This window comes from Arvicanthis niloticus, chromosome 9 (genome assembly GCF_011762505.2).
Source record: "Arvicanthis niloticus isolate mArvNil1 chromosome 9, mArvNil1.pat.X, whole genome shotgun sequence".
Classification (NCBI taxonomy): Eukaryota; Metazoa; Chordata; class Mammalia; order Rodentia; family Muridae; genus Arvicanthis; species Arvicanthis niloticus.
In genome coordinates this window covers 53,494,819-53,519,098 of record NC_047666.1, presented here as the reverse complement: position 1 = coordinate 53,519,098, position 24,280 = coordinate 53,494,819, and the positions used below count along the sequence as shown (strand labels likewise).

General features: G+C 37.8%; 1 protein-coding gene and 1 non-coding gene across 8 annotated transcripts in view; both read right to left on the bottom strand.

The window, feature by feature from the left end:
- Positions 1-24,280, bottom strand: part of Pparg (peroxisome proliferator activated receptor gamma) — a 129,410-nt gene that overhangs the window by 35,875 nt on the left and 69,255 nt on the right. For all 7 annotated transcript variants that reach the window (XM_034512398.2, XM_076940302.1, XM_034512397.2 and 4 more), the window contains 3 exons: positions 15,280-15,507; positions 13,748-13,917; positions 3,770-3,908 (listed from right to left, as the gene is read on the bottom strand). In XM_034512398.2, the coding sequence (XP_034368289.1) occupies positions 3,770-3,908; positions 13,748-13,917; positions 15,280-15,499 (529 nt within the window). In that variant the 5' untranslated portion in view covers positions 15,500-15,507. The remainder of the gene's footprint in view (positions 1-3,769; positions 3,909-13,747; positions 13,918-15,279; positions 15,508-24,280) is intronic.
- Positions 11,408-11,526, bottom strand: LOC117715836 (5S ribosomal RNA). Its single transcript, XR_004607640.1, has one exon. It is a non-coding gene; the product is annotated as a 5S ribosomal RNA (ribosomal RNA).

Sequence of the window (24,280 nt, the reverse complement as noted above, 5' to 3'; positions counted from 1 at the left end):
AGGTTATTTACAGGAAAACCTGTAGCGTTTTTTTTTTTTTTTTTTTCCTAGTTCATGCTGGTGATGAGTTTTTGAGAAACAACCTAGTTCCCAGCAAGGGGGATTCTAAAGGTATGTCCTTCTACAGCGTCTAGTCTGTGGCACAACTGAGCTGCAAGTTCCACCTGAAAACCTTCAGCTATGTGCTGCCTTTTGGGTCTACGGTGTCTCCGAAAGACCCAAGTGTTCATGTGTAACTGAGATGGGAAGATGCTGGAGGGTATGTCTTTGGACTGTGATGCCTCAGCTCTTCTCTTTCTCTGTTGTACTTCCTGAAGGATGAGTTCTTTCACTGAAGGCAACAGGGCCTGATGACCATAGATTAGAACCTCTAAAGCTGCAAGCTAAACTAAAGTCTTCTTTGGCCTGGTTGGTTTTTGCTCTTTTTTTTTTTTTTTGAAACAGGGTTTCACACTGTAGCATAGGCTGGGTTTAAACTTATGGCAATCCTCCTGCCTCAGCTTCTTGAGTCTGGCGTTACATGAGTGTACCACCACCATACCTGGCTCTACCTTTAAACACAGAAAGTTGAAATGGACCATGTGACTTTTTTAGGGAGACTGCTTTAGGCCTTTACTCTAGCCTTAAACTGATGAGCAGCTGATAACACACACAGACTTGATTCAGGCATACTAATTATATTTTTATGGCACTAAAACATAGGTAGAAACTTTCAAATTCAGGCAATTGACATACCAGATGCCCATGTTTGGAAGACTCTAATATTGTCTAGTAAAATGTATGAACTAGCTGGTTGAAAAGTAAAAAATTCAGTGAGTTATATTTTTCATTATAAATAATGAGATAATTGTCAACTGTGAAAGGACTTAATGATCACAGGCTTTGATGAATTTTGGCATTATTCTCCAGGGCTTTTGTTTTCTTTGAAGGTCACTGTGGGATCTCCCTTCAAAACTGCAAGGGCATTGTTGGTAGAGAATCTAAACACATCAAGTGGGCTAAACAGAGGCAAAGAACAGAAAAGAAGTAACAGAACCTAGGTGGAGTGGCGCATGCATGTGGGAGAGTTAGACAGGAAGATTGTGGGATCTAGGTCAATCTGGGCTAAATAGTGAGACCTTTGTTCCAAATAAAACAGATAATATAAAAAATTAAAAATAAAGTGACACATATTAGGACAGGGTGGTTGTGGAGTGTTCAGTCTTGTATACAGCTCCGTACCGATGTTCATGTAGAATGCACAGGGTGTCTCCTTTGGTACCTTAAAAAGGCATTTTGTGTGGATACTGTTACTCATGCTGTTAGCTCACATTGGCTAGTATGACTATAGCCACTTAGAATATTTTGTATTCAGAAATGTTTCCCCTTCAGTACTTGATTAAAGCCCACTGTAGATTTCTGTCGTGTGTACAGACTATTTGGATGTTTCCTTTATTGTGCAGCTAACACACTTATCTGAAAACCTCTGAGGTTTGTTAGTCACCTGTAAGTCCTTTAATGGTTGAGTTGCTTAAGTCTCTGACACTAAAACATTTAATGCCCATTGGTTCTTGCCTTTGCAAGAAAAAACTGAACATATTTTTCAGATTGGCCCCCTCTAGGTAGAATAAATGAACTGAGTTTTTGTTTGCTTGTTTTTGAGACAGAATCTCACTCCGTTATCATGGCTGGCCTAGAACTTGCTATGTAGACCAGCTGACTTTGGACTCTTAGAGAGATCTGCCTGCCTTGCTTCCTGAGTGCTAGTTAACTGTTGAAGTCAAATGATATCTTTATTATCAAGGGCATGGTAGTTTTCTCTGACTTTTCTGGGTGGAGAAAATTATACTATCCATAATACATAGGCTAGACTTTTGGGAGGAAGGGAACTGGGAATGGACTTTGGGGTGTTGTGCATGCTAAGCTCTGCACTGGGCTATACTCTCAGCTTATATTTTAAATACTAGTTACCTACAAGTGCTAAGCAATGGGAGATACATTTCTTGTAAGGTGTGCTTGTTTGTAAGCCACAGAAAATATGTTTTACATAAGTGTTGCAGTGCCTGTAAGTGCTAGGAACTATATTTCATATGAATATGAGAAATGACAATTTTTTTGAATAGGCAAAACCCAAATAGCATTAAAAGCAGTATTGGCATGTTTTCCTAGACTATCTTGATGATAATGACCTCAAAGTCAATGATTTCTTCATAAAGATGAAATAAGTTTGCTGCAACTTGATTGCATCAACTAAAATAAAGCTCTTGGCTTGAAAAACTTGTTCTTGTGTTTTATGAGGTTTGAAATAAAAAGGAAATTGATGGAATTAAACCAGCCAATTATTTTGCAATCAATGACTGCAGTTGTACATGGCTACAAAGCAGATGTGGTCAAATGTTGAGGAAAGTTGGACCAAATTCCCTTTCTGTCCAGTGCTGTTGATAGCTCTATTCATAACACACTCTTGGCTTTAAAGGAACTGGCCCATAAAGACAGCTACACCTTTTACTGATTTCAAAGGGCAGAGAATCAACCAATTGATCATTGACAAGCATCTTGATGGTTTCCACTATGAGAAACCAACATCTCCATGATGGGATAAAAATTTAATCTTTACAGATACATTAGAGTCTACATAGATGAACACTAAGAGTTCAAAGATTATCTTCTTACCAGATCAGTTTTTCGAGAGATGAAAGCAAAAGAAAATAAAGATCGGAGCTGGGTGTAGCTCAGTGGTAAAGTGTATGCTTAGTATACACAAAACCCTGGTTCTGATCTCCTGCATGAGAGAAAGAAAAGAGGAGAAAGGAAGGAAGAAGGAAGGGAGGGAGGAAAGGAGGGAGGGAGGGAAAATTGGATATCAAATGAAATAAAACTTTGGACTTAATCTGATAACTTTAGTATATATTAGTTCTTGAATCCATAAGAATTTTTTTTAAAGTATTGACTAAGACTTGACAAACACTATGAAGTTACAGCTAAAATTAGTTTTGTGGGACAGTCAACCAATCAGAACCAAATGGTAATGAGGAATTTGTTTTCACAGGCATAGATCTTCTATGATTAATGTGAGTGACTGCTACAGCTTATGAACACATGGATTTTCTCTACTATTTTTCTGAAGCCAAAAATGTCATTTTTTTTTCTAATGCTGGGGATGGAACCCCAGGTTCTCATATGCACTGTATAAATGCTTCTTCACAGGCTACACTCTGGAAGTTTGAATTTAAATGTAGGTTTAAAAAATATAAAGTTTTATTCTCTTACATTGATGTAGCACAGCAGTTTTATGAGAATTCCAAATATTTCTGTCTTTTTTTCTACAAGTCTGTGTGTTCTCTGAAGTCAAGGATAGTACAGAATGCAAAGGCATGGTGAACAACAACAATAATACACGAAGTAGAATTCTGATATTGCTATTTGGTTCTTACACTCTGAGCATCAGAGACACTCATGTGACACATGTGATTATAATTCTGCTTTTACATCGTTTTTTTTAAAAAAGAGTTCAAAGCAACATACGTATCACGATAATCATTATATTTACAACAAGATATCAGTTTTTCAAAGATCCTTTCCCTAAGTTTTAAGTCCTTTCTCCAGTCATTGCAGGTATCCAGTCAAATGAAGGATTCTGTCTAAAAGCTGAATGGTGCTGGCCTACATGAAGAAGCTCTCATCAGGATGATCACCCATTTCCATTAGTTGTCCTAGTGCCTACTGACCTGGATCTGGCATTGGCCAGGAGTGTTACAAGACGTACACATGGCTCTCAGTGTCCACTTACCATTGTGAGACATCCCCACAGCAAGGCACTTCTGAAACCGACAGTACTGACATTTATTTCTACTTTTTTTGTGGATCCGACAGTTAAGATCACACCTATCATAAATAAGCTTCAATCGGATGGTTCTTCGAAAAAAACCCTGCAAAAGAATATGGAAAATAAACAATTTTTAAGTCTATGTGATACGTGGAAGCAGCAACTTGTTGATTAAGGCACTCACTGACTTGCACATCAGCAAAAGTAGATTTGGGCTGGAAAGATTGCTCAGTCTGTAAAGTGTTTGTCTTGCAAGCCTGAGTTCAATCCCCAGGAACCTTGGAAAGATGCTGGCATTCTGTGGTTTGTGCTTGTCATCTCAGGACTGAAAGGCAAAGACCAGAGGAACCCTGAGGCTCATTGATCAGCCAGTTTAATCTAGTCGGTGAGATCCAGGCCAGTGGGAGACCCTTGTCCTGAATATGGTTGACAATATTCATGAGGATGACACCAATGTTGTCTATCTTTCACATACATGCACACACATGCACCTGCACTATATAAATATACATGTTCACATATATGAACCTCTGCACACACACACAAAACACAAGGTGGGTTTGTGACACAGTTCTATGATACGGGTCTTGCACAAGTGACTCTCTGTGGTCCATTGGTCCTTTCTGTAAACCAAAGTACAAGAATATCCTCTGGGGTTCTTTTTTACCTCTTAGACACTGAACACATCCCAGTGATGTTATATGGTGTACCTTAGCTCTTCATTTGGTTTTCAGCATGCTCTAAGAAGTGCTCTGGATTTAATGTAATGCAAATAAAATACCATGTAATCAGTCCAGCCTCTCAACAAATCATTCCAGCAGTGTGCCCCAGCCTTCACAATTGTGCTAAGCAGTTTGGCAAAGTTATAGTCATTTCCTTCTAAAGCATGATTGGGGCCAATAAAAATCCACATGTGAATAACTTTTTGGAATTCTCCATGTTGCAATTTCCTGAAGGATTTGTTTTATTTATTTATGTAGCTGAAAGAATACTCCACCATTGTAGCTTGCAAGCAGAAAGAGATAGCAGGAAATAATCCGCAAAGCAATTGGGAAATCCCAGAAAATCTGCTACCTCAAAATGCAAATACATCCTTCTGGGACTAACAGAGTGCTCATATGAATTTACTACATATGTTGGATAGAACTGCAGGAAATTTAATTGGAGGTACCTTCTAGCTCCACTGTGTGTGTGTATGTTTGTTGTGTATGTCCAGAGTTCTCGTTTATTTCTTATTATGTTCATCTTCATGAAATTCACTTCTCTCAAATTCATCTGGTCCTGTTAGGTATAAAAAACTCGGAACTAGATCAGCAAGATGTCTTCGCAGGTAAAAAGCCATGTAAACCTAACAACTCAAGTTTGATCCCTAGAGCCCATGTTGGAAGAAGCAAATGGAGTCTTCTAGGCTGCCCTCTGACCTTTACATGAGCACCGTGGCACATGTGCATGCTCATACTTAAATATCATACACAGACAATAATATAAATAAATAAAAATAAAATTTAATTAAAAACCAAAGTAAGACCCCACTGAATTAATATTGGCTTTGCTTTGTCAAACATCTTAACTTTCTTTAGACTCCTCCTCCCTAGAGCTATATGCACATTACCAATGAGCTGTCTCCCTGACTTTAGAATGACGCCTTGAATACTAAACAAATAGACATGTTCTACTACTTCTTTGATAGCCTTACTGGAAAGTTCAAAAGTCCTTCAATCCAGTGTCCTTGGCCCTCCTTATAAGCTCCTTTTCTTGTGTGTGTGTGTGTGTGTGTTTTTTTTCCAATTGAGCTGAGACAGTTTGATACTCTATTTCTCAAGCCAGAATTCATGAAGTCATCTTAATTTTTTTTTCTTGAAGTTACTCCACCTCTTTCTTTCCTTCAAGTGGCTAGCTCTTTCTTTAAATACAGGCTTAATATTCCATTATCTGAAATACTTGTAGACATAAATACTTTAGATTTCAGATTAAAAATAATTTTCTAAAGTAGTTGCAAATACAAAGCAAGGTATTTTGGTCTTGGGGAAACATAGATCTAAGCCTATAAACATGAAATCTATCTTCTTCTTCACCTCTATCTCCAGTACTGGGACTCCAAGCCTGTGCATGCTAGGAGAAACTCTATCACTCATCTATACTCCCCCCCCCCCCCCTTTTCTTGAGAAAGGGTCTCATGATATAGCCTGGCTGGCTTTAAACTGATAATATTCTCTTTCCTTAGTGTCTCAGGTGCTGTGATAGCCAAGACAGGCTTCACTGTGATATTGTATATGCATAAGCTACCCACCCAAGGCTTCACACAAGCTACACAAGCTATTGCTAAGCTACCGAGACTTTGGATTTTATACAGAAGTCTCATTATATAGCCCTGGCTGCCCTTGACTTTGGGTTTCTCCAGCTTTGACCTTCTGAGTGCTGGGATTTTAGATGTGTGCCCCCATGAGTAGCTGAAAAATACCTTTATACAGTATTTTTATTGAACCCATCTTTCTGACTACAATTTGTTCAATGAGGTCACCCATGGAATTTTTCACATGACAATATATTGGCACTAAAATTTGTCGGGGTCTTGTGGATTTTGGATTATAGAATTGAGCATACTCAATCGGTATTCATATGTCTACACCCTTTGTTACAAATTTTGGTAACATCTTCCCCTCTCAATCAGCCTTATCCTTCATCTGATGTTGTCTTCCTGTCTATGCATGTGGCCCACTTCTGGAACTCCTCGAGTCCTTATTCCTTATCTTGTTTCTAGTCATACTTGTGACTTTCTAACAGATCACAGAAGTTACCTACCTAAGTGTCTAAATGCTCAGCATGAATGTCTAAGTGTTTCTTTTTTTCCTGTTCTTACTCCTTACTTAAAATTGTGACTTTCATGGGCTAGAGTTGTCTCTTTATCACTAGACACAGCCAGGGCCTACAACAATACTTCATTAAAATCTCACATGTGAGTCTATCTCCTTCTGATCATTCTCTGAGTTTGCTATCGTTTATTAATCTACTCACATGGTGACAGCTGTTTGAATTACTGGTGTTTGTTACTATGAGTGAGTTTACATAAGCATTACAGTAAAGCTTTGCTTGCTTTTTTGAGATAAGTTCTTGCTATGTAGCCTAGGCTGGCCTCAAACTTGCAACAATCCTCTTGCCTCAACCATCTGAGTGCTAGATATACAGGCATGTAGCATCATGCTCAGCTCATTGCACACATTTAATTTACACATATGCAAGGGTTATCCTTGCCAGAATTTTTATATTATATGGTATATAAATGACATACTTTAAAAGATATTGCAAAATTATTTTCAAAAATGGCCATATGAGTTTATAGTCCTCTAAAGTGTTGTAAAATCTGAATGTCTCACCACTGCTTGGTGACTTCAGACTTCCTCATGTTTTGTTGTCTTCCCCAGCCTCCCTCATACCTGTGACTATAGGCATATGACACAATGTCCAACTGTCAGCTTTGGTTGAGAATCTATTATATGTAAAATATAAGTGTGATCTCAGCATATAGTTCCCTGGCTTCTCTTTTCCATGTTTGTAATGGGACATCTTGTCTAAAATGGGACATTAGGCATTATTCATATGTTCTTGGATGCTTATTTGGTGTCTGTCACAGGTGTTATGAGTGTCTTCTCTCTGACTTTATGTTGAAATGCATTTTTTCACTGATTTTTAAAAACCTGTAAACATTTCATTCAACTTCTGTTCTTGAATGATGCTAGGCACGCTCTTTAGCACTTTGACTCCTGTTGTGTTTTTTTGCATCCATTCTTGTTGCGGCAATACATCTTTTGTCAACTGATTTTGGTGGTGATCTTTCTGTCTCACTGGATGCTTGTATACATTCTTTCTCCCTAGCACTCTGTAGTCTTACTGTAGTGTGTGTAGACACATATTTCCTTTTCTTATTTTCTTGGTTGTGTTTTCTGAATCTGGGTTTCTCTTGTTTATCAGTTTGGGGATCCCAATTAGACAAATATTATGTTATTTCTTGTTTTATCCTTTGTGTTTTTGAACTTCTCTTTTGTGTTGTCCATGTTCTTGTTTCTATTTATTTACTAATATTGACTGCATATGTAAAAATCAGAACACCAATTAAACAAGACCACATAAAAACAAATTATTCTGATGAAAGTAAAAACAAACACTTCTCACTAAAGTTTATTAGTGAGATTGGTGAGGACTTTTCTGAATTCACTCTGATATTGATTAGTGCAAGCATACCTTTTAAAAACTCTCAATAATACTACCAGCTCTGAGAATTTAATGAGCATTCAAAATCTAAATCTAACCAACCCAGGATGAACACTGCTATTATTCTTGGTAATTCGGATGTTAGTTTTCCCTACTGTGTCCAGTATGATATTTACGCTTTCCATTGGCTTTTTCACTGTGATAATTATATATGTAACTTTCAGAAGTTTCACCTGACTTGGTTTTTAAACCTGTGCTGCCTTCTTCTTCTTCTTCTTCTTCTTCTTCTTCTTCTTCTTCTTCTTCTTCTTCTTCTTCTTCTTCTTCTTCTTCTTCTTCTTCTTCTTCTTCTTCTTCTTCTTCCTCTTCTTCTTCTTGTTTTTAGAGACAGGGTTTCTCTGTATAGCCTTGGCTGTCTTAGAACTCACTCTCTAGACCAGGCTGGCCTCAAACTTAGAAATCTGCCTGCCTCTGCCTCCCAAGTGCTGGGATTAAAGACGTGCACCACCACTGCCTGGCAAGCCTGTGCATTCTTGAGGGGTCTGTGTGGCTGGTTCCTTGCTTTGATCCCACCCCTCCTTTTAAAACAAGTCTTACAGATCTGCTCTATATGCCCTGTATCAGGCCATCCCAATACCTGCTTTTGGGGAATGGGTAGAGGATATCAATACCTTTTGTTTTTTCCTGATAGATGTTATTCAGAGTTATTATTTTATCATGTGGCTTCTGATGTTTTATTTTAAAGTTATATTTTGACCATAAACTGAGGAACCTACAAAGTCTAAGTAGAGAATTCTTTCCTTCAAAGAGAAATTGAAGATGCTTGTTCTGGAAGTCCAGACATGGCTGACTATGACATTCCTAATACCTTTGAGAATCCTGACTCCATATAAAAGCCCAATTCAGCTCTTCTCCTGATGGCTGCAAGCATGGCAGCACAGCACCTTCTCAGCTCTGTGGGTATCTCCCCAGGAAAGTCCTGCCAGGGATTCTTTGTTTTGTCTTTAATGTTTTGGAAATTCTGTTACTCCTTGTGAGATCAGCAGTATCCCAAAAACTAGGTCCCATGTAGAGCCTGATGTAATTGAAACCCCTTACCTCTCAAATGATCCCAAGGACTGGGCTGTGCCAATGCTGGTGATTAGCAGTGAGTTAATGCAAAGCCTACTCCATGCTGGTGAGAAAGTTTGATTGCCATAATAATAAAAAAATTAGCTTAATTCCTATGATATATGCCCAAAGTAAATCATCTTGGGAAGATTTGGCATCCTTCAATTCTAAAGAGTAATCATCCTATTATTTATGTATTTAATACAGATACAAAAAAAAATTTTTTTTGAGACAAGGTCTTGCTGTATAGTGCTAGCTGGGCTTGAACTCACATAGATGTGCCTGCCTCTGCCTCCTGAGTGCTGGGACTAATGGTGTATATTATTATGCCCAACTCTATACAAATTCTTAATCTGAATGTGTATAGAATATATACCTAAGAACATGCTTTTACTGTTATTCCCCTCCAATTTTATGATAAGCATTTTTTTTCATGTTATTTAACTCTTTCAAGAGTAAGACATAAGAATATCACTGGGTCTTTTTCTGTAAATTTATTTACTGACTTGAAGAATGAAGTTGGCTTTTTAAAAGCTTCTCCATATCACTAATAACGAAACACTCTACCAGTACTGTATTATTTTAGGATCTATAAAACAATATGTATTTTCCATCTGCGTTTTAATTTTGCTTATTGTTTTAACAGTTAACTCTTTGGATTATTTCATAGTGAGAGTGTAATGAAGTTTGTAGGTAACTGTTTCAGAAGTATATACAGTAACTCCAATGTCTTTCTATTTGCCTTTAAGAAAAGGATTCTTACTTTTGTTTATGTACTTTAAAAAATGTTTTCCAAGTTTCTCTTCAATTCTTTTATTTAAATATTATTATTGTTGTTATTGTTGTTATGTGGTGGGTGAAAACCTGTGTGCCATGGTCTGTGTGCGGATGTCAGACAACAAGTCTGTGGACCTGACTTTCTCTTTCCATTTTTAAGTATGTTCTGGGTATGTACCTCAGGTGATCAGGTTTGCCCAGTAAGCACTTTTACCTGCTGAACTATCATGATGGCCCAAGTATTTTCTTTTTCCCCTTTATTTTTATTTTATGTGTGTGGGTATTTTGCCTGCATGTATGCTCTTGCACCCCATGATGCAGTGCTCACAGAGTCCAGAAGAGGGCGTCAGATCCCTGGGACTGTAGTTCTAAAAGGCTAGGAGCTACCCTGTGGGTGCTAGGAATTGAGCCTGAGCCCTCAGGAAGAACAACCAGATCTCTTAGCTACTGTGTCATTTCTCCAGCTCCATGGTTCTTTTATTTTTAACAAAATTTCATGTACAACAAGCTGAGTCCTTAGCATGGTACTGATTTTACCATGAGATTGAAAGTTCTGTGTTGGGATTACATGCAGCCTTCTCATGAAGTAGTTCAGCCCATAGGAGTTGATTTACTGAGCTACCCTAGGCAGGCAGAAATGTATCTGAACCATTTACCCAAGACATAGCATAGGGCTCAACACAGAAGTAGAAGTAGGATGCATTGAATTGTAGTGCAGATTGTATTTACTCAGAGCTTTAGGTAAATCTTAGTTCCAACTGATCTTTCAGAAAAGATTACAAAATACGATTGCTCTGTTTTGAGTGTGTCTCTCAAGGGTTCAAGTGTTAAGTTTTAATCTTTATGTGAAGTGGAAGAGGGTGGAAACTTAATCAGACTGTTGGAGGCTAGAGGTGGGGCCTTTGGACAGTGATTAAGATTAGATAAGGTCATTAGGGTGGAGTCCCTGTGATTGAATTCTGGTTACTTAGTAAGAGGAAGAGAGACCAACACACACACACACACACACACACACACACACACACACACACACACACACCTGCTTCTCATCTCTCACCATTCGTAGTCTTACACTAAAATTCTCCATCAAGAAAGCAGTTACCAGTTGCTCATTGCTCACTCTCAACCTGGGGCCAGAACCATGAGCCAAATAAATCTCTTTATAAGTATGAAGCTTTAGGCATTTCATTTCACTACGGAAGGGCCTAAAACAGTGGTGACTCAAGAAAACAAAAACAAAAAGCATATTTGCAAGCAGCAAGCAAAATAGTTTTTTTTTGAGCTCTAAGTCACGTATAAGCTCTCAGAAACAAGATGCTTTATTTTGTGTAAGTCTGCAGTAGCAACACACCCAGAACCTGTCACTACTTCACCCTAATCAACTCCAATAAGTTTACTCCTTTCTGTTTGCCTTTTGACAGAAATCACAAATGTGAGCTGCCTCCACGGGCATCCTGTGTTTAAGAAAATCTCATAACAGCTGTCCCCCCCCCCCCTTTTTTTTAAAGCCTACAGTACCCAGTATTCCCAGGTGGTCTCCCATCCAAGTACTAACCAAGCCCAACCCTGCTTAGCTTCTGAGATCAGATGAGATCAGGTGTGTTCAGGGTGATATGGCTGTAGACCATAACAGCTATCTGATGCGATATTCCTTTTGATCTACAAATGAGTCCACAAGCTTAATGGTCAACTGCAGTTTAATTATAGGACTATCCCATACTCTATGGAAATGGCAAACATTAAATTGCCAAGGTACATTTTAAGCTCTGTACAGGAAAGACAAAAAACACTTGCTAATTTCATTCTTCTTAGTTCTCTAGTTCTCATGGGTAGTGGTGATAAGCTAAGAGGACATCTTTGTGACTGACAGCTACTGGCCTGGTGTATTGGGAATGAGGCAGCAGTTGGTGCTTAAGTTGTGTTTCTTCAGGCTCCATGACATGAAGTGGACATCCATAAGTGGGAATCAAATTTTGAGTCTCAGAATTTGCTTGCAAGTTCTAATTTTCTCAACACTCCACCAACATACAGGAAATAAATTACTTCAAAGTCTGAATGATCATACAGCTCACACTCATTATGTATATGGCCAGCATGACCCAAACTGAATGGGCTTCTCAGAAAATATGGCTCAGAATTTAGCAACTCAACAAAAAATTGGGTAAATCTTACTCATTAAATACAATATGTTCTTCCTTACAGGGATCTTAGATTATTAGTTGTGCCTAATGATTGAATCACAGATATTTTAATCACAGACTGATTTCTTTTAATTGTTTTTGCTTTTTTGAAACAAGGTCTCTGCCATCTGCCTGCCTCCACCTCCTGTGAGTGGGGATTATAGGCATGTGCCATCATGCCAGGCTCATGAATGGGCTTTGGTGTTTTAAATGAAAGTATCTCTTGCCAGGAGTGTTTCAAGAACTCGTTTTGAAATTCAAACCTTAGAGATGTATAAGACTTTGGCTGCCAACCTAATCAAATTGTTTTCTACATAAGGTGACTGAGGGCTGAAGTATTTATGTGACTGGCAGGCTGTGCTTGAGAAAATGGTAGAGGCAACTCTGGCTTGTATCTTTTTACCATATTAGATTACTTTTGGACTAAAAGAACCTTACAGATCCAACTAAATTTCATTGCTTTATAGATGAGAAAATGTTTGTAGAATGTGGTTAAATAATGGTAACACACACACACACACACACACACACACACACACACACACACACTATCTGCTGAGGGTTACAAATTTCATAAAAATTAGTTTTTCTTTATTGGTCTGTCATCCATCTAAAGCCCAGAAGTCCTATCTCACACCTACCTGGTGTGTTTCATCTTTATTCTCCAGAAAAAGCTCAAGTGAAGCAGTATTTACTTCATTTATTTATGTTTTATTTTAAGATAGGGCTGGCCTGAACTCACTATGGAGACTAGGCTGACTTTGAACTTATAGAGTTGCTTCTGTAACTGCTCCTGAGTGCTAATATTAAAGGTATACACCACCACACCTTCCAGTATTTATAAGGTAAATACTGATAAGCAATGCATTCCATGGCTTCCAGTACATGATAAGTTAGATGCTATTTTATCCATGAGTATGTTAAAGTTATTTTAAAACTGTATATAAATACATGAATATATTAATGTATTTTTTCTTATAAACGGGGCAGCATATTCCTAACTTTCTAAAATATTCTTCGCACAAAGGAAGAGATCAGTTGTTGCTTTTTGCCCGTCCATTACACAAGGCTTAGTTTGCTGCTGGACTAAGGGAACAGCACTAGCTTAGGGCTTAGTAGGGATAAGCCTCACTAACCCCTAATTTTGTTTTTTCTTTTGCAGTCCTGGGAATACATAAAGCCCCTACCCAAGTGACCCCATGCCTTTGATTCACAATTTCTAAAGCTCTAATGTAGAAATATGCTTAATATTACAGCATTAGTCTATGGGTCAAGTGATATACATATACAATCTATCAATCTTGTCTAAGAGATTATATAGCACGATGAAAAACACACTAAAGAAATCAGAAATTTAGATCCTAGTACTGGCTCACCATTCACTGTCTTTCTGTGATACCTTGGATAAGTCCTTTAAAAAAAAAAACTGCAAGATCCACTGAGATGCCTCCAAGACTCATTTTAGAGAAGGGGAAGTGGGCAGAGTAATGCTGTTTTTATTAGCTTTTCTTAGATTTTCAAATGTTCTATTACTTGAAGAATGAGTTCTGCCAAAACCACCCCCCCACAACTTTATCTAAATTTCTTAGGGTGAGTTTGTAATGGGAAATGGAATAGACAAAATTGCAGAAAATTCTAGAATGATTTTTTTGAAATTTATTGTTACCTTGCATCCTTCACAAGCATGCACTCCATAGTGGAAGCCCGATGCTTTGTCCCCACAGACTCTGCACTCAATGGCCATGAGGGAGCTGGCAGGCTCTTCATGAGGCCTGTTGTAGAGCTGGGTCTTTTCAGAATAATAAGGTGGAGATGCAGGTTCTACTTTGATTGCACCTGTGCATGGGAAAATTTGAGAAGATGGTTATCTCATGACAAACAATCTTAAAGAGGCACTGTGGCTTTCCATGGTGGCCTTCAAATTTTCATGCCTTAACTTTACTGTCTCAGGAGAGGTGCTGGGAAACATGAAGAAACATTGGTGCTCAGATAGGAAAAAATAAGACTTTATCATCTCAGGCAAGTCACAACACCCCAGAGCCTCACCTGCACAAATAAAGCAGGAAGGGAATTAAAAGCAAGGGAATTAAGTGTGCCCCCTCCTGCTGCTCCCACAGACATTGCACGTGGCTTGAAAAAGTGTGACTTATTTGGCAAGGGAGTGGGCTGCATCTGGCATTCATTCTGCTAGTATGGGTTTTATTGAAATGGTGCATTTTAGAAATAGTTTTAAACTTTTCTTGCAAAAGAAATACAGAAGGAACAGGGGCAAGAAAATGCCATGTTGAGCCCAGCCTGAGGTGCCAGGTTATCAACAGGGTTGAGTCAAGAAGTGGTTTGTAAAGTGATCTTTGATAGAGAGCAGGACCAACCTATGTGAAGCAAGTACTGAGTTTGCCGGTGGCTCAGACCTATTGAATTTCCATATTAGGCTCTAACCCAGAACCACACAGATAAATACAACCACGTATACTTTCTATCTAAAGAAAACAACTAGAAATTACAGGAAGTTCTTACTTATTATCAAGTAATGGTTGCCAGTGACACAGGGGTGACTCTGGAAAACCAGCACATCAGCCCACAAGATAAAAATCAAGGAAACAGCACCACAGAAATGACTCTTTATCTTCAAAAATTCAGTTCTGGTTTCTCTTGAGGCTGATGTTTGTTGTTGATTTACTTAATGTCATGATGATCTGTCAATCAGCCACAATGTTAAAATGTAAGTTTATGCCCCAAACTAGGGTTCGAGGTAAATTTTACAAATTACAGATTAGAAAGAAAACCTAACTGTAATAGTAACTTAGCGATGATGAGTCATATAAGCTGACCTGTGACTGTGACTTACTAATAAGGGGCTGGGAGAATTCAAAGTTTACATGATGGACTGTCAGCCTAAGATAAAACTGGAAATGTAATCATCCTAGAAAATGTTCCAAAGATGGAAACAAGAGAGGAAAGAAAGGAGAAGGGGGTGGGGTAGGAAGTTTGGGAACATTGGAGGGAGAAGAAGAAATGCTGGGGAGGATAGGAACATTGTTGTGCTGTCTTCTTTTTGGCCTATCACAGACATCTAGAACTTCAAACATAGTAGATAAACAACTGAGTAAAGATGCCTTCTCTTCAGAGTGCTAATCTCATGAGCATTTATTCAAGGTGATTCAGAGACTGTCCTAGTAGTTTGAAAAGTGAACATACTTTGGTATTCTTGGAGCTTCAGGTCATATTTGTAATCAGCAACCATTGGGTCAGCTCTTGTGAACGGGATGTCTTCATAGTGTGGAGCAGAAATGCTGGAGAAATCAACCGTGGTAAAGGGCTTGATGTCAAAGGAATGGGAGTGGTCTTCCATCACAGAGAGGTCCACGGAGCTGATTCCGAAGTTGGTGGGCCAGAATGGCATCTCTGTGTCAACCATGGTAATTTCTGAAATTGAAAAAAAAAAAAAAAAAAGAACAAGATGAATCATGATCTGGAGGGCAAAGCAGTCTTCAAGGACATATATAGAGAGAGCTGAATGAGTTTAATAAAGCATTTCACTCAGACTTCCCTACGAGGGATGAGTGTATTACTGACTTTCTAGCACCATCTAGGTAAGAAGGAAGTCAGCCTTTATCTGAGTTTCTGTGTTGAGAGAACTTAAGATTTGCTCCCTTAGCAAATTTCAAATATATGAAACACTATTCCTAACTATAATCATCTTGCTGTCCATCAGGTCTCCAGAGCCTAATGGGAACTCTGGCCAGTCTTCCCATTTCCTCTATGCCTAATCCTTGGCAACTATCAAGAGTGTGTGGCATTTGGTTTCCTGAGTCTAGTTTGTTTCCCTTAGTACAATGTTCCTTTGGGTGACATCTATATTGCTACAAGGAACAGAATTTTCTTCTTTTTAAAGGCCATAGAGTATTCCACTGTATGTATGTATGTATGTATGTATGTATGTATGTATACATGTGTATGTATGTGCATTCTGCATGTGTGTCTATACATACCACTGAGCTTTTTGTTTACTTTTACTTGTTTATAATGTCTTAGATTCATTTGTTTGTTTGTTTGTTTGTTTCGAGACAGGGTTTCTCTGTGTAGCTGTGGCTGTCCTGGAACTCACTCGGTAGATCAGGCTGGCCTCAAACTCAGAAATCCGCCTGCCTCTGCCTCCCAAGTGCTTCCTCCAAGGCGTGTGCCACCACTGCCCAGCAATGTCTTAGATTCTTATATTGATTTCATGTCTTGGCTTTAGAGAATAGTGTCATAATAAACATGGAAGCATAGAAATCTTGACATAGTAATTTTAGTTTCCTGGCCATATTTCTAGCAGTGGGGCTGCTAATTACATGGAAATTCTACTTTTGATTTTTGATAATCTCCACTTGTTTTTTATAATGATTGCACAATGTATAGTATATATCACTAAAAATGTTTCTGTTACTCAATATCCTTTCTTCTCTTCATGTACTAGCCATTCTGACAGATGTGGAACAGTACTTTTTTTTTTTTATTGTACTTTTGATTTGGTTTTCTCTGGGGATTAGTGATTTGAACTTTTTTTTCATGCACCTTTTCACCATTTCTATGTTTTTTTTTGAAATAGCTATGAATAGCCCTTGTGCATTGTTTTGGACTGAGATCTTTGGTGTTTTGCTACTGATTTTCATTCTTCTTGTGTGTGTATTCATATGTGTGTGTTCACATGTGTGTGTGTGTATTGTGCACATGGAGGAGTTATCCTTAGTAACATTCTTCACACCCTTTGAGATGGTGTCTCTTGTGTCCTAAAGTTCACTAGTTAGGTTAGAATGGCTGGTGATAAGCTCCAGAGATCTTCCTTCTCCACCTTTCCAGTGTTCTTCCCAGTGCTGGGATTACAAGTATATGCTACCATGCCTGGTATTTGTATGTGGCTTCTGGATTCTGAACTCAGTTTCTCATGCTTTACAAGCACCTAACTGGCTATCCTCCCAGCTCTGTATATTTTATTTGATGAATGTTTTCTCTCTCCCTCTCCCTCTCCCTTTGCCTCCCTTCCTTGGTCCTTTTTCTGCCTCTGGTTCTTAGATGCTTGGATTAAAAGTGCTCTTCTTTTAAAATATATATTTATTCTATTTATATGAGTGCTTGACAACATGGGTGTATGTGTACCATGTGCATGCTTGGTACCTACAGAGGCCAGAAGAATGTCAGATCCCCTGGAACTGCAGTTACTGACAGTTATGGACTGCCATTTAGGTGCTGAGAACTGAACAGGGGACCTCTGGAAGAGCAACAATTGTCCATTTTTCTAAGTATGATTTGCTACCATAGTAAGTAAAACAAAACTCTGACCTATTTAGGTCCCAAGTACTGAATATCAACTGTGAGCTGTAAGTCACTGGTGAGTATAGACTTTAAATTTTTAGGCAATTATAAGTCTGACTTGGCTTTCTTGAAATGAGCTCACTATTCAAAGTGGTGCCTAGAAAAGCAATCACTACTCTAAATGCTACAGAGCTGTGGCAATTCAATATTGCTAACCCTGGCAACAAAGAAATGAACTCATACATTTTATCTTGGTTGTAGTCATATTAGCACCATTTGACAAGGGGTTGACTCACAGTAAATGCTCATTAAATATTTATCTATTAAATACTAAATTAACTGATGGCTGGAGTAAATGACTCTGAACTTTTAGCAGAGGGGGCAGGGAAGGAGAGAAACAAACAGAACCACTGAGTGTCTTCCATGTACCAGACACATGTACCTTTTATTCCATACATGCTGAAATATCCTTATTATAGATAAAAAGACAGGCCTAGTGATGGTTCATGACTTGTCGAAGGTCCATGGGCTAGGTAGGGGTGTGTGATTCAAACTCAAGGTTGACTTAGGAACTATTCTTTCAAATAATTTCTCATTGACAAAAATGTTCTGGAAGTCGTACTCCTCACATAGGGCTATCTGTGAATGGTTCTCTTGCCTTTTCCCAACACACATAGAGCTAAGGCATTTTTTTTTTTTTTTTTAATCTCAAAGGCTGCATGAGATGAAAGAATTCAGCTATGGTTTCCATGAGAAAACAAAGTTCCTTGTAGATGATGCAAGTAAGGATACTCTGTGGATGTGCTTCATTGGCTGCAAGAGGGCTCACTAGGCAAAGTTTGGGTTCCCTTGTCTAATATCTGCATAGTAAGTACCCAAACAACCTTAAGTTATCTATGTTATGGTGTAAACACTGCACACCAAAAGAAGAATGTGCATTGGTGATAACTTAGAGGACAACCTGGTCTCAATGACATTTATTAAGAGGTCTGTATTCTTAATTAGCAGGAATACCCATCAAACTATATCATTTGCTTCAAAATTCATCCTTATGGACCCAGCTAGAGTCATTGCACTTTGCCTCTCTCCCCAATATGTTTAATTTTCATCTATGTTTTTACCCTTTTTATCAGTTGTTTTCCTCTCAAAAGATGTTCTTTTTTGTCTAGATTGTAATATTCTTAAAGTTGGCTGTTTCTCATGATATCTGTTGTGACTGATTGAGTTAAAGGTTATGGGTATGCCTCAGTACAGATACTGAGAAATGAAAATAAGGATGCAAAAATACCTAGGTTTCAGTAAAAATTGGTCATTCATAATTTTATTGGTTAACTTCTTTTTCTATTTGGAGATGGAACCCACATGCTAGGCAAATAATCTACACTTACCCAGGCCTAAGGTTTTTGAAACAGGGATTCAATAAGCAGCCCAGGTAGGTCCTAACTTACCTTTTAAGTTTTATTTTTCATTGGTTATTTCAGACTGTATTTGAATGCCTGGCATATCCTACTGGTCTACCTTCCTCCCATTTCCTCCTCTTGCTCTTCTTTGTAGATGCAGATTTCAGAGGTTGCTGTATCTTTTCCTATCCTTCATTTCTTTGCACCATATTTGTCCTTGTCTTTCAAAGCTAAATACTACATTGTCTATGAAAACTTCCACAAATCTTCCTCTTTAATGCTGACATAACTTCTGATCTCATTAAGTATAGCATTTGCATTTGGATGTTGTCTGGAATGAAGACTAGTTCTTCTGCATGGTTGCTGTGTTCTATATGCTTGCCAATTGCATAATATTGTTATATAGGGGAGAGTAGAATGATTTCTCATTTGGCTAAACAGGAAGAAAAAAAAATGAAGATATATTCTTAATGGTTTAGTTTTGTCAAGGTGTAAGCTCCCCTAAAAAGATTAAGCTTTAGTATTATAACCAAGACACAGCACGAGCTAGAACCCCACTCTCAAATCCATATATTTAGTCTTTTCCCTTTGAGGACTATCAGAAAGATTAGAATTCAGTAAGTTATTTGTTCTTCTTTTATCATACTGGGCACTGAACCCAGACTTGCCCATATAATAGGCAAATGCTTTATTACTGAGTTATAGTTTCCTTACTTTTTTAAGCCAGGAGGACAAAGAAGGAAGAAAAATATTTGCCTTTTCTTCTCTAGGAAGATATATTTCTGAAATGCATGCTTTTCTCTCCCTTTCCCTTTCTGTATTCTGGGACACCTTGACTTTAACAGCATTACTTCATGGACATGTTACTGGGAGGCACAGGATCTAAACATGCTTTATTTTACTTTGACATAGAGATGGTCCAGGAAAGCTGCTTCTTATTTTGTCTCTAGAAACATAAGCTTCTGTTGCTGCCAAGCTGTAAGTCAAGTAGGTGTTTTTTGTTACTCCATGCAATTATCCATAAAAGAGCAAATGGACAAAATATTTGCATGAACAACAGCTGTTCTCAGGAGTAAGTCAGTGTCTTAATGTTCCAGATGGGTGACATGAGTCCTGTTGCCTCAGGGCACATCCCTCAATTTCACAATCTTTCAAGAAAGTCTTTAGACAGATTTTGTGTGCAAAGACACAGCTCTGCTGTTTCTTTTTGACCTTCAAACTTGGCTTTCAATTCTGTTATGGTTAATGAGCAGTCTTCTCACACTACTCTAAAGTATAATGCATTTCAAACAAAAGTATAATTGATTTCATGCAAGAGTAAAATGACTTTTCTAATCCAATAGGCTCTATTTGGGAGTATGAAAGTAGGTCAGAAAGATATCAGATTATGAAATCAAGCACCAGGACTATATGGCTTACCTTTGGGATATTATGCTGTTAGTTAGGGGAAGAAAAACTACTAGAAATGCTGGGAAGTCTGAGGTGTGACTCAGTGGTAGAGAGTTTGCTTGGCCTGAGTGAAGTCTCAGGTTCAAACCACAGTACAGGAATAAAAAGGTAAGCAAATCAAATTTATACCACAATTGTTTTTAAAAAGCCTGGATGTAAAGTTCAATAGAGGTTATAGCCCATTGGTAGCATGCTAGCTCAGCATGTATAAGATGCTGGGTTCAATTCCCAAAGAGAAGAAAAAACAAAACAACAAAAGAAACCTGAGCTCATGTTGCACCTCCTTAATATTTAAACTGGTTAATATTAATAGGCCCCTGAGTCTTTGGTAATGATTATACTAGATACTACACCTTAATAATCTCTTTTAATCCTCTGGACAGCTCTGTAAAGTACAAGAGTTTTCTTTTTTTTACTTTTCTTTTCCTTTTATTTTTTTCTGTTTTAGATGGGGTTTTACTGTGCACTGGTGGTTGGCCTAGAATGTACAGTGATCCTCCTGCCTCTGCTTCCTGAGATAGGATTATAGTCATATGACACCATGTACTCAAAATTCTTAAAGAAGAGTAATAAAGAGCTGAAGATACATCTCAGTAATATATAATGCTTGTCTAACATACATGAAGCTGTGAACTCCAAGCCCAGCTCTGAAAGCTTTGGGGGGAAATAAGGTCCAGATACTAAAGTGATTTGTGGATAATTATTAGGACGAGTAGGTGTTGAATTCAGATGGTCTAAAGCTCTGTAACCATGATTAATCTAAACTAAATATCCCTCTTCCCAATCCTCCAGCTCTACACTAAACATTAACACATTTCAACAACTCATGTTGGGCCAGGCATGACATTGGTGAGGAATGCTAAAGAGTAACTCAGAAAAAAAATGTATTCTGATGGGTATTGAGGCAATGTGGCAGTATCTCATAGACTTTCTAAAGCTTATTAGCTTTGTCAGAATTTTCAAGACACACTTTAACCACTGATTTTTAATGACTTCTTGTTTTAGGTTAATATGGTACTCAGAAGTATGGCTCCCACTTGTTTACCCAGCCAGCCCTTCCTCACTGGTTTGTATAAACCATAGCATTGTACAAAGTAACTTGGGAATTATATAGTTCCTCTTCCATCTGTGAGCCAACATCCAGAGATAAAAATCATCCTGAAATATTACAGGGGAGAAAGCCATTTTGAAAAAAGTGTCATTCCCCATTTGACAGTAAAAGAAAATGGACATAATGATCTGTTTATGAATACAGTCAGTGAGAGACTGGGTGGGCAAGAACATATCTTTTCTTTCTCTTGGCCTTTGAGCATCCTTTGAGCTGTGTGATGTTGTTACTATATTGATATAATATGTTGAAAAAGAGACTTTTATCCCAAGCCAATTTTTATAGATCAAGATGTATTTGGTCTTAAATAATATATATGAGTCACATCAAATTTCATAAGTCTCATGCAAGAAACCATTTACCAGATGGCAGATTATGACAGAATAAAATGCAGAAGAACTCTGCAACAGAATTTTTCCTGCTACAGTTTGAATGTGAAATGTATTCCACAGGATCTTATGTTGAAGGACTTGGTACCCAGCTAGCATGCTCTGTTTTGGAACCTTTAAGAGGTAGGGCCTACCTGAAGAAAGTGAGCTATGGAGGGGCGGGCCTTGAGGGTTTTAGCTCAGCCCCACTTCATCCTTCAGTCTTTTACTGCTTCCTGTTCCTTAGAGGGATGAGGATTGAGCTGGCTGCTGTCATTTCTAGCCATAGTGATACTGGGTCATTTCTTGTTAGACATTTGGTCATAGTGAAGGGAAAACACTAACAAAAATAATAACCTCCAATTAATGGGAAGGTTAAAGGAATGGTTAATCTATTAGAATAAGCATTGTGGTAGCCGGAGTTTTTACATAATAAATATAGATAACTCCCATCTTATTTGTTATTTCTGTAGGTTGCTGTTCTGAACATTAACAATAATGGATGGAGCAGTGTTATATCTGATGCCTGGATTCAAATTCTGCCTTGGAGGTCTTAGTTCACCATCTGTCTATAGTTTTATAGTTTATAGGACGAGTAGGTGTTGAATACAGATGGTCTTAAGTTCTGTAACCATGTGTAATCTAAACTAAATATCCCTCTTTTATCATCTGTAAAACAGTGCTACCACATTTTGTTCTGAAGACTAATGAAATAGTATATGTAAAACACCTAAGATACTTATGAAGCTCTAAATAAATAATAGTTGTAATTTTTTTATATATTAGTAGCCAGAGTCCCAACATCATATAAAAGGTGGCTAAAAGCCTCCAACATGACCACTGGGGGACAGGAAGAGGAAGAAACACCAGCAAAGTCCTATTGTTCAAACTGGACTATGAGTAAAACAGATGTCCTGTTTTAAAGACTTCTGGAAAAGGAGAGTGCCTGGTTTCTCAGAGTTACTCACTCCAGTGCTTAATTGCTCTTTTGTGGCCTGGAAAGTCTGTCTTATCTGGCGTCTTCCCAACTGTATTATACATATGTTAATGATGTTTTTTAAAAAAATCATTACACAGAAAAATACCAGGTAGTCAAGTAAATTTAGGAAGTGCTAGGTTAGTCAAGGTTGAACATGTTGACTGTAAGACTTAGACCCATGATTCACGCTTGGAAAGGAGAACATGCAGTCTGACAGCTTAATATTTGAAGGAGAAACTGCTTATGAAACCACGATATACTGATGTTGAAGTCTGTAAATATCCCTTTTAAAGTTATTACAATGTAACCATGGACAACTGACTTTAACTCTAAATTACTTAAAACTAGATTATGAAGGTGAGAAGAGAAAGAATTGTATTTGGGAGAGAGGATGAGGTAGTAAAAGGGTTGAATGCTTATGTTCTATGGTTAGAGGTTAACAGATGGTAAACACAGTAGACAAAGTTGCAGCCAAGCATGTGATTCTCAAGTCATGGACGTGAGTGTCAGAAGGGGGCTCTGAAATAAAGCTCAGTGCCTTCCAGAGGGAATCCCTGTGGCACTGAGGCGCTCTACTTTTTTTTTTTTATTAAAGTTTTTATACTGCCTGACTTCTAAAAAATAATTTTTCTTTTGATTATGTTAAAAATTAAGTTGAATATACTTTGTTTTAAACTCTACCACTGAACTATACCTCAACCCCTTAAATACCTTTTAACTGTCATATTTTTCAATGAGTTAATCTAACAAGTGGGAATAAATCTGTTGTTTGCATGCATTTTTTGTTATTAAACTGGAATGGTCAGGTAACAGTATGGGGAAAAGTAGAAAAGATATACTGAAATAAAAGTAAAATATTTAAGCAACAGATGCTTCTCCTTCTATTTATTTACTTTTAAAAATTGTGGGTATATGTGTGTATGTACATCCATGTTCACATGTACATATGTGTGCAGGAGCCTGTGTATGTGCAGAAGCCAGAGGACAGTGTTGGATGTCACACTCAGGAATATCACCCACTGTAATTTTGAGACAGGTTCTCTCACTGGATCTGTCTGCTTCAACCCCTCTCAGTACTGGGATTACAAAACTGTGCTGGCTTTTTAAAAATATGGGTTCTGGGGATTGAGCTCAGGTCACTGTTTGTGCTAGGCAAGCACTTTTATCAACTGAGCCAGCACCCTGTACCAATTTTCTTCTTATCTTTGGCTAGTATCATAGGCCTTTGTTTTATTAAAAGAGGAAAATGACTCTGAATTTCATTCATAGAAGCATAATTTAATAATGATAGCTAAAAATTTAATCACTTAAGCAGCAGGCATTATATCTTATGCCCATCATGCATGCACTTTTGTGTATATGATACATGTAACAGAGAATATATAAGTCCTGCATTTCAACATATTCAAATTTTATTACAGTTAAAGGTATAACATGAATTATATGTAATTATCACCATTTAATAATGTTAAAAATAGACTTAGGGTTAAGTAAATTGCAGAACATTACACAATTAATTGATATTACTGCAAGAATTTAAATCCAGTAGTGGCTTCTCTGACTATAGAAAGGTTTAGAAATAAATTCTGTGTAGTGCCTT